Source organism: Meles meles, chromosome 1 (genome assembly GCF_922984935.1).
Source record: "Meles meles chromosome 1, mMelMel3.1 paternal haplotype, whole genome shotgun sequence".
Classification (NCBI taxonomy): Eukaryota; Metazoa; Chordata; class Mammalia; order Carnivora; family Mustelidae; genus Meles; species Meles meles.
The window spans coordinates 108592618-108604036 of record NC_060066.1 but is presented as its reverse complement, the minus strand read 5'-3'; the positions used below and the strand labels follow the sequence as shown (position 1 = coordinate 108604036).

Sequence of the window (11419 nt, the reverse complement as noted above, 5' to 3'; positions counted from 1 at the left end):
CTGTATTATTCTATTTTTAAATTGGTCAAGATTTGTCTTTTTGTCCGGGTTATGGTCTCTCTTGGTGTATGTTCTGTGGGAGCATAAACGAAGGTCTACTCTGCTGTTGTTGGGTGGAGTGTTCCATAAATGTTGATGAGATCCTGTTTGAGTTGTGTTGTCATTTCAGTTATCAGCATCTACTATGTTTTTTCATTCAGTTTGAGATCTTCCTGGTTCTTGGTATGATGAGAGACTTTTTTTTCTAACATGTAACAATTTTTTTTTAAAGATTTTATTTATTTATTGACAGAGAGAAATCACAACAAGGCAGAGAGGCAGGCAGAGAGAGAGAGGGAAGCAGGCTCCTTGCCGAGCAGAGAGCCTGACGCGGGACTCGATCCCAGGACCCTGAGACCACGACCCGAGCCGAAGGCAGCGGCCTAACCCACTGAGCCACCCAGGTGCCCCTGTAACAATTTTTTTTTTTTTAAAGTAATCTTTATGCCCAGTGTGGGGCTTGAACTAACCACCTCAAGAACAAGAGTCACACGCTCTCCCAACTGAGCCACCCAGGCACTGCATGATGAGACTTTTTTTTTTTTTTTTAAGATTTTATTTATTTGTCAGAGTGACCACAGGCAGACAGAGTGGCAGGCAGAGGCAAAGGGAGAAGCAGGCTCCCGCTGAGCAAGGAGCCCGATGTGGGACTCGATCCCAGGACGCTAGGATCATGACCTGAGCTGAAGGCAGCGGCTTTAACCAACTAAGCCACCCAGGTGTCCCCATGATGAGACTTTTTATTGGAACCTGGACATTTTTGTATTATGAGATTGAATCAAAATTTAAACTTGTTTTTTAAAAATAATTTTTAAATAAACATATATTATTAGCCCCAGAGGTACAGGTCTGTGAAGCACCAGGTTTACACACTTCACAGCACTCACCATAGCACATCCTGTCCCCAATGTCCATAACCCACCACCCTCTCCCTCCCCCCCCTCCCCCCCATCCACCGTCAGTTTGTTTTGTGACATTAAGAGTCTCTTATGGTTTGTTTCCCTCCCGATCCCATCTTGTTTCATTTATTCTTTTCCTACCCCCCAAACCCCCCACATTGCATCTCCACTTCCTCATATCAGGGAGATCATATGCCTTTTGCCTTTTTCCGATTGACTTATTTTGCTAAGCATAATACCCTCTAGTTCCATCCACGTCGTTGCAAATGGCAAGATTTCATTTCTTTTGATGGCTGCATAGTATTCCATTGTATATATATACCATCTCTTCTTTATCCATTCATCTGTTGATGGACATCTAGGTTCTTTTCATAGTTTGGCTATTGTGAACATTGCTGCTATAAACATTTGGGTGCACGTGCCCCTTCAGATCACTACGTTTGTATCTTTAGGGTAAATACCTAGTAGTGCAATTGCTGGGTCATAGAGTAGTTCTATTTTCAACTTTTTGAGGAAACTCCATGCTGTTTTCCAGAGTGGTTGCACCAGCTTGCATTCCCAACAGTGTAGGAGAGTTCCCCTTTCTCCGCATCCTCACCAGCATCTGTCATTTTCTGACTTGTTAATTTTAGCCATTCTGACTGGTGTGAGGTGGTATCTCATTGTGGTTTTGATTTGTATTTCCCTGATGCCAAGTGATGTGGAGCACTTTTTCATGTGTCTGTTGGCCATCTGGATGTCTTCTTTGCAGAAATATCTGTTCATGTCCTCTGCCTATTTCTTGATTGGATTATTTGTTCTTTGGGTGTTGAGTTTGCTAAGCTCTTTACAGACTTTGGATACTAGCCCTTTATCTGATCTGTCATTTGCAAATATCTTCTCCCATTCTGTCAGTTGTCTTTTGGTTTTGTTAACTGTTTTCTTTGCTGTGCAAAAGCTTTTGATCTTGATGAAGTCCCAATAGTTCATGTTTGCCCTTGCTTCCCTTGCCTTTGGCGATGTTCCTAGGAAAGTTGTTGCAGCTGAGGTCAAAGAGGTTGCTGCCTGTGTTCTCCTTAAGGATTTTGATGGATTCCTTTCTCACACTGCGGTCTTTCATCCATTTTGAGTCTATTTTCGTGTGTGGTGTAAGGAAATGGTCTAATTTCATTTTTCTGCACGTGGCTCTCAATTTTTCCCAACACCATTTGTTGAAGAGGCTGTCTTTTTTCCATTGGACATTCTTTCCTGCTTTGTCAAAGATTAGTTGACCATAGAGTTGAGGGTCTATTTCTGGGCTCTCTATTCTGTTCCATGGATCTATGTGTCTGTTTTTGTGCCAGTACCATGCTGTCTTGATGATGACGGCTTTGTAATAGAGCGTGCAGTCTGGAATTGTGATGCCACCAACTTTGGCTTTCTTTTTTAATATTCCTTTGGCTATTCGAGGTCTTCTGGTTCCATATAAATTTTAGATTATTTTTTTCCATTTCTTTAAAAAAAGTGAATGGGATTTTGATAGGGATTGCATTAAATGTGTAGATTGCTTTAGGTAGCATAGACATTTTCACAATATTTGTTAAACTTCTGTTTTAACTTTCTGTGAACTGCTTTGGCATGGGAGGGAGAGGTGGGGACTTCATGACCCTCCACCAGCTCTAATCTCTGGCTTTATTTAGGATCTCCCCTGTGCATTGCTCCCTCACTGCAGTGCAGGAAACTACCTCTATGCAATAAACTGAGGCAATTGGATGGCTCAGCTGACCTCATTTATTTTCCTTTTCTCATTTAATGGAATTTTGCACTACCTGCTTTTCAACATCCACAAACATGTATAATTTTGTCTGTGTTTTGGTTATTCATATTGGGAAGGTGATTTCTGTAGCTGTGATCATTTCATGGGTAGAAATGGAAGTCTTCCTGAGCCAGATTTTCAGCTGGAACAACTGATGTAGAGGCTAAGGCCCTACAGGATAGGACCTTGAAAGGGCGTGACAAGTGTGTAAGATAGTAATTCCCCCAGTCTTCTCCCGTAAGGACTCATGACCATTTGTTTGCACAGTACATACTGGAAAAAGAGGAGTATTTCACCATTTGAAGAAGTATCTGCTACAGAGTCCTATCTGATATTGACGTCCACATCTAAAGCATCATATGGCCCCGTTAGAGTGGCAGTGAATGGAGACAGGGTGTCAAATGTTCTGCTGGGTTCATAGATCCACCTAGCGGTCATTTCACTGGTCCTTGATGGGTAACAGATGGACATATTTGATAGTTGGCAGACCTATATTAACCATGACAGGTTAAGAGTTCTCATAGTGAAGACGACCAGCATGAAGCTCTTGAAGCTGCCTCTACCATCTCAGGCCAAGATAAATCAAAACTATCACATTAGTGGCCTTCTTGAAGACCTAAAGGATGCAGAGATGGTGGTCCCATCATAAGGCTATTTGATTCACTAGTCTGGTCCCTGGTAAAACCAGACTGTTCCTGGAGGCTGACAGTGGATTATGGCCATCTCAACCAAGTAATTTTCAACAAGTAATGTTATGCTAAATGTGGTGTCTTTGCTAGAGCAGATTAACACAGCCTCGGGTATGCAACAGGCAGCCATTATTCTGAGCAATATATTCCTTTCCATCTCTATAGGAAAGGAGGATCATAAAAAGTTCGCTTTCACTAGTGGAACGAGCAGTAATATAGATTTAGTCTTGCACCTGGACCATGTAAACCCTCCCACCCCGTCATCCTATGACCTGGACCATCTGGGCATTCCACAAAGTATCACCTTATCACACTGATGTCATCATGGTCATTGTACAGGACGAGCAAGAAATACAAGTACATTAGAGACTGGAGCTACGTAAACCTGTGAATAGGTCCAATGGTCTGGACCATGCCAGGACATTCCCTCTGAAGTAAAGGAGAAATTTTACATCTCCCATCTCACTGCTAGGAAGGGAATATACTGCCTGGTAAACCTCTTTGGGGTCTACAAACAGCACATTTCAGTGTTCTGGGAATAGTGTTCTGATACTGGTATCAATTTTGATCATACACGGACAGGTGCAGTCATGGTCTGCAAAGGGCACGATGACCAGGTACTTTATCAGGTAACCTCTTTGGACTAGAAGTACAAGTTGAGGGGGTGTAGCTAGGAACCTAAATGGGGAGTAGAGTGGGGAGAGGATAAATACCCCTGCAGATAGGACAAGCTGTAGCAGCAGGGGCTGTGAGCTGTCCCACACCTTCCTCTGTGTTTTCCCAGGAAAGGGGGCCTATCAGAATCCCAAAGAGATCAATTCAGAACTTATGAAGTAAATGGATCTGAAAACCACAAAAGGTGGACTGTAGTGGAGACTTACAGTGGGCCCCAATTTCCTGCTCCAGGACTGAAGCTGCTGAGAATGCTGAAAGCTCCTATCTGAGTTCCCCTTGGGAACTACCTTTGCCTGTAGTCAGTCATTTCACCTGAGCACATGGCCCTTTCCGGGTCCATGTGGGGGTACATGTCTGGCCACTTGCCTCAATAGGTTACACATTTCTGCACAGCGATCCTAGCTTGAGTGTGAGAGACTGACCAAGGTCTTTGTTGAGACCACTCAGCTCCACCTCCCCCTCTACCCAGTCCCGCTTCCTTGACTCTCCCACCATACACTTCCTGCAAACAAATTTCCAATTCAGTCTGCTTCATCAGGAACTCACATTATAGCAAATTAAAAGAGAAACACTTTGGGATTAGCTGTGTGGAATGTTGTGCCTGTTGTTTAGGCAATTTCAGAGAGCTTCCCGTTGCTGATGGTGGTGGTATGGAAAGATGTTGTTAAATGAGCTTTGCATCTTAACCCTAGGGATGGAGATCGCTGAAATGGCAAATTTCCAACAACACCAGTAGCACACTTGAGTTATGGAGTTTGGCCAGTGTGAGGCTGGCTGCAGTTATCAGTGCAACTGATGTCAGACCTCTATTAGTTGGGATGGCCTCACGTGAATGAAAGTTACTTACCTGACTCAGAGTGGTAGATGAGCTCAAACACTAGGATAGAAACAAGTCTCTCTGAGCTTCTAATAAGAATAGTAGAGTCAATGGTCTCTTCTTTACCCTTCCTAAACTGTGTGACCTTGCACTATATTTGAGTGACTAGCATAATCCATTTGTCAATTGTTGGTCTTTTTTCCACTCATGGACCTTGAATTTATGCAGAACTATCTACTTCCCTTACCTCCCATCAAGATCGCTATTCCATCATTACCCAATGACTAGTCCTATATCATAACCCTGGTCTAGAAACCAAGATACCATCTTTTTCATAATTTCAGGGGCTGGTTATAGAAACAAAACAAAAGTTCTCCTTAAATTTCTTTCATCTCAGCTTCATTTTCTCCCAGCAATTATCCTTAGGCCTTATTTGGATCCTTTTAGAAAAGCAGAATCCAGGGCACCTGTGTGGCTCAAGTGGGTTAAGCCGCTGCCTTCAACTTGGGTCAAGCCGCTGCCTTCAACTTGGGTCATGATCTCAGGGTCCTGGGATTGAGCCCCATGTCGGGCACTCTGCTCGGTGGGGAGCCTGCTTCCCCCTCTCTGCCTACTTTGATCTCTCTGTCAAATAAATAAATAAAATCTTTAAAAAGAAAAAAAAGAAGTAGAATCCATTGTGCTTATTCATATTCTTGACTTTATCAATATACCTAACAAAAATAACTCTTAAAACCAAAGCCTAGGGCACCTGGGTGGCTCAATGGGTTAAAGCCTCTGCCTTCGGCTCAGGTCATGATCTCAGGGTTCTGGGATCGAGCCCCGCGTCGGGCTCTCTGCTCAGCAGGGAGCCTGTTTCCTTCTCTCTCTGCCTGCCTCTCTGCCTACTTGTGATCTCTGTCTGTCAAATAAATAAATAAAATCTTTATTTAAAAAAAAAAACAAAAACCGAAGCCTATTTGCTTAAGTCCTTTGTCCACAGCACCCATGGGATGTAGCCTGCAAATGCATCCTCTTCTTCCTTTTTAGCACTAAACCCCAGTAGCTCCAGAGGACAACCTACTTGGTGGTCCTATCCCCAGTCTACTCAAGCCTGGTAAACAACATCTGAAAAGAACACAAGCTTATAGTCAGTGGTATTATAATAGCACTGCATGGTCACAAATGGCCACCAGACTTGGGTAGGCCCAGGAGAACATACAGAATTACCCAATCATTTTGCCATTCACCCAAGACTAACATAACATGGTGTGTCAAGTATGCTACAATCAAAAAAATTAGAAAATTAGTTAAAATTTATCAAAACATGCACACAAACACTTAAAAGACCATACACAGCCCCATTTGTAGCAGAGAGAAATGTAAACATAAAGGTGCGGTGTTTAATCCTAACTGCATAAAAGCAACTGTTGTGCATATTGTATCACTGTTGTAAAAACACCAGAAAATAAAAAGAGCAAAACCTCTTTATTTCCTCTTGAGATACAAATGCTCAGTTTGTATGTGGGACCAGTCCTGGAGACCGTGGCTAGCTCTTCCACTTGTTCCAACAAATTCCAGGCCAAACAGGATCTAGACTGTTTCCATCTGTTAATATTTGGCTCATCAAATCTACAGCCTGGTAGCCTGCGAGCAGGACTGCCCGGTAAGGCCAGATGTAGTAACAGGCAAACACGAAGGTAGGAGATACGGTGGATTCAATGTGTACGTGCAGTTTAGGCCCATGTCTCCCCACATGCTCTCTAAATTCCATGATTTGGTCAGAGCTGAGAGTGGTATCAGGGTGCTGGCCCATTGTTGCTCCCTGCTCCTCTGATTCTGCTCTTCTGCTTCTGAGGGACAGAAGGGTTAGATCGTCTGGGAGCTGGTGGGGGCCATTTCCTTGGCAGCCTGCCGGGCTAACCAGTACTTGTATCTTTTGGTCTTAGGCCTCTCAAAGTTCACCACAGACATAGGTACCCTCACAGTGTCAAGTCCATTTACCTGTACACAAAACGACAGGAATCCTCAGAGGTCAGTTGGGCAGGTAAGAGCTACTACCATCCAATCCCACCTTTTCACCAGCCAGAAAGAGGAGACCCTATGTGACACACTCACCGTCACCTCACACCAGTACTCCCCCCACCGCGTAATGGGCTCTTCTGGTAACTTTAATGCATGTGGGGCGACCACAACACCAAGCTGCAAAAAGTCACAACCAAAAAGAGATCTGTTTACATTGATGCAACTGTAGGCAACCTCAAAGGAGGTTCTGGAGTTCCTGTAAAGGAATGAATAAAACTGAGTTCACCCTGGCTGATTCCTTGGGAGGGCACAGACCTCCAGAGATAACAGCAGAGACACTCAGTCCCAATTTCTCAGAAAGGGGGGAGGATTCACCAAGGAAAAACAGGTCTTGAGACTGAAAATCACTTCACAAAAGTACAAACTCTCCAGTGAGTCACATTTCCTAGGTTTTCCCTATCTAGAGAGGAAATAAATGATACCACTATCTTTTCCTATCTGCCTTCAAATTCTGGCCACACTTAGTCCTTAGCCATTTCCCTCCCACAACCCCTGCAACCAACAACACTTTCCCTAACTCCAGCTGTACGATCATACCCTTTCCTAACAGATCAATCGTTGGCCTCGTTCCTGGGCTTCTACCCTCAGAGGTACAGCGGTATTTGGGAACACTCACATTTTTGAAGAAATGGCGGGCAACTATTTCAGGGTTTAGTTCCCATTTGATGTTATTCTTCATCCCCACCTCCAGATGACAGCTTCTCAGAAATTTCACTGTCTGATAGGAATTATAAACGAGATAGGTTAGAGTTGCAATCAAGGGAGAAGAAACATGTTAGCAAGAAGCATAAGGTCTGAGTTCAGGAAAAGGCACAATTTCTGCCTCACAAGCATACAGGGAAGGTGAGTGGGAAAGAGAATATTCTTCTTTTTAAAAATCTATTTATTTGACAGCACAAGCAGGGGGAATGGCAGGCAGAGGGAGAGGGAGAAGCAGGCTCCCTGCCCAGCAGGGAACCCCACGTGGGGCTCAATCCCAGGACCCCAAGACCACGACCTGAGCTGAAGGCAGACGCCCAACTGACTGAGCCACTGTCTCAAGGCTACTTTTGTAGGAAGATGTTTTAGTGAAACTTTGGAGGAGAAGGCCACCTATACCTGGTTGTTCCTAAGCAAGGAGAAACAGGCCATGTCAAAGTTAGACCTATCAATGGGGACCAGTGGTGTATCTCAGGAGAGACTGACTTTTTTTCTTTTCTTTTCCTTTTCCCTTTTCTTTTCCTTTTCCCTTTCCTTTCTTTCTTTCCTTTCCTTCCTTCCTTCCCTCCCTCTCTCCTTCCTTCCTTCAACAGAGAGAAAGAGAGAGATCACAAGTAGGCAGAGGGGCAGGCAGAGAGGGGGAAGCAGGCTCCCCTCCAAGCAGAGAGCCTGATGTGGGGTTTGATCCCAGAACCCTGAGATCATGACCTGAGCCAAAGGCAGGGGCTTAACCCACTGAGCCACCCAGGCGCTCCTTTTTCTTTTCTTTTTGAGACAGAGAGAGAGCATGCATGAGTGAGGAGGGGTATAAGGAGAGAATATTAAGCAGGTTCCACATAGAGCAAAAAGCCCGACATGGGGTTTGATTTAACAACCCTGAAATCATGACCTAAGAGGAAATCAAGTCGGATGCTTAGCCAACCGAACCACCCAGGCACCCCAGGATAGAATGACTTTCATAGACCATATTAACCCAATACTTCTGGCCCTTCAGTCCTACCCCTACCCCATTAACAATTTCTCCCTGCTTACAGAATGAAGTATAAATTCATTAGGTGAGGATTCAAAATGTTTTACAAATCTCACCCCAACCTCCTTTCCAGCCATATATTTTGTAATATTACCCTATGTAAGTCCTCTGGTTTTGCTAGACTGGTTCTACTTTCCATGTTAAAAAAATGCCTGAACCACCTATACTTTTTTTCCCTTAATACCTTTCCCACTGTCCTGTTCTATCCAAAGCCTACTAATCCCACAAGGCCCAATTCAATCCTATCTGAAGAAAAGCCCTCTCCAGTCACCCTAACCCTTTTTGATCCATGTCATTCTTATAATCTACTGCCTTGAGGTTACTGATCACATTCTCATGTGCCTATGTTCTCTGCGACTTGTCTGTAAATATCCTTGGAGGCAGAATCCTCATCTCCCATTTTTCCATGGGTCCCCTGGTAATCGGATTGGGGCCCTCCTCAATAAGGGCACATCACCCAACAAGTGAGGATCTCCCAGGAGGTCTCAATACCAGTTATGGCAGCCAAACATTTCCCCTTTCTCCTACTCCTGTCTCTGCAATCAGGAGATTTCAAGAAATCAAGGAGCCTCTCAGGAACAAACTGGTGACTCCTTAGGTGACAAGTAACAACCTTATATGTTTTTACTCACCATCTCACCTGCCCTGGTCTGGATCTTCTCTAATTTTCCTTCTTGTCTCAGCTAGAAAAGAAAGTTAAAGATGAGAAAAAAGAAAAGAAATATGAGTCCATGATAAATATTGAACTTACTATGCTGGATACAGGCTGAGTTTCTGGATTCCTGTACTTCTAATCTCTATTTCATTTTAAAGTTAGATAGCAAAAGAAAGAAAGTTGCAAGAAGAAATCTTATGATTTTTATTTCTCCAAGCCCTTCTGCCTTCCTTGCGCTCACCAATTTCTCCTCCTCAAACAGTTTCTTGCTTTCAGGGGAGGCATATACAGCCAGACCTTGAGGCAGTAGTTGATTCCGGCCCAAAGATTTCTTCACTGAGACCAGGTCACCCCGGACTCCAAGTCCTACCAATGAGAACAGATACTGGATCAGACTACCTAGGAGTACCTAAACAGGAGCAGAGAATCAAAGAAAGAAGCAGCTATCATTCCCTTATACCACTTATTCTAGAAAAAATATTAATATTCACTAAGAACACTTAGAAACTCCTAATTAGTTTTTCTGGGCCTGATTTAGAAATTTAATATTCCCTGTACAAAGTGAGAGCTGTCCCATCACAGGATCTCAGTAACTGTAGCACATGCTGTTAGGCCTCTTTTTCCCTCCTTGCACTGTTTCATGTTCCTTTCTCTACGCAGGAAGGCAAGGGCACAATCATAGTACTTGTTATGGCTTCTCAAATATACAGCAGCTCATTTCTACAAGTAGAGTAAGGACGAAAACAGCTAAGGGGAGACGGCAGGGAAAAGCTGATGCCAACCAGAGCCAGCCCAAGATAGGAAGTATCTTTGCCGGGCCTCACCTTCCACGGACTGCGTGAGGATGAGCTCCAGGTTGCCTTTGGGCCCGTGTTTAGTGTCCTCTACCAGCTTATAGACCCGGTGTCGCCGGTGTAGGCGCGGCTTCCGGCCCTCTCCGGCCAACGGCACCTTCCACCAGCGCTCCACAATGACCGTGCCCTGGCAGCCGGGGACGGAGGGTGAGCGAGTCTCCCGGAGAACCCTCTGCCGCCCTCAACCGCCGGAACAGCCCCTGGCAAGCCGCGGCCCCCCAAGAACTGTATTTGGGCGTAAAGAGCCCCACCAGAGGCGAGGACCCCCTGAGCTAAGAGCTGGCCCTCACCCGATTGTGAGAGAGGCTGAAGTCGCGCTCCGTGCCGGGGGTGCCCCCTGCGAGTCGCGGGAGCAGCAAGCCCCGCACTGTTCCTCGCAGCAATGATCTCCCCGCGGCCGCCGCCATGTTCCCAGCGCCGAGGGAGAGTGGAAGAGGCCCCCAGCGCCGGCGCAGGAAAGGCCCCAGCGCCTGCCCGCGGCGCGCCTGAGCCGCCGCCTCTCCGGCTGGCGAAGCCGAGGGGCAGATCCGGCCCCAGTCCCAGGGTGGCCTAGCCGCCTCGTGGCGGTCGGGAGCTGGGGGAGCTAAGGCAATGATCCGTGATTCGGCGTTTTCCTCACTCCCTCCTCCCTGTTTCTTCTCCGAGCAGGGACGCCCTGACAGATCATGGCATGAACCGGAGAAAGACACCATCTCCCTCTTGGCTTCACTTTATCTTTAAAATGGGGGCTTTGGTTTATCTCTTGTGGCTCTGAAGTCACTTGCGGCTGTGGCATTCTGTGATAAATGGATGCCAAGGGAAGAGGGTTGCTGCGCTCACTTTTCCTTACTTGAGATCTTCCTAAAAGGAGGGGAGGGATGGGATCCTCTGGAAAACTATGGCCAGCCAGGAGGAGGACTACCCTTAATCTTTACAACTGTGGTACTCCCGCTAGTATTTAAAGAATTCTAAATCGCAAGGGAGATAAGCCACAGAAAAAGGCAAGTATGGCAGTGGTGAGGGAGCAGAAAGCACAAAGGACAAAGCACAAGCTGACAACCCACAACTCCCACCCCAGCTTGTGCTTTGTCCCCAGCTTGCCTTCTGCTCCCTTAGCAGCGGGGTCCAGACTGTTCTGTGGAGGATCTTCCTACCCCGGAGAAGACCACAAATAGGGTCTGTTTGGCATCGGAGATTGTGTAAAGGTGTTCTATGCATCCTGTTATTTGACCCTTAAAACGTCCT

The 11419-nt window shown here is 45.6% G+C and overlaps 1 protein-coding gene across 1 annotated transcript; it reads right to left on the bottom strand.

Annotated features, from left to right (window-relative positions):
• Positions 1-6341: 6341 nt before the first annotated feature.
• Positions 6342-10644, bottom strand: MRPL9 (mitochondrial ribosomal protein L9). Its single transcript, XM_046023119.1, has 7 exons — positions 10486-10644; positions 10166-10322; positions 9583-9707; positions 9319-9369; positions 7574-7675; positions 6991-7074; positions 6342-6876 (listed from the first exon to the last, which is right to left on the bottom strand). Exons 1-7 carry the CDS (start codon positions 10600-10602, stop codon positions 6742-6744), a joined length of 771 nt encoding a protein of 256 aa, XP_045879075.1. The 5' UTR covers positions 10603-10644; the 3' UTR covers positions 6342-6741.
• Between the last annotated feature and the right edge of the window lie 775 nt (positions 10645-11419).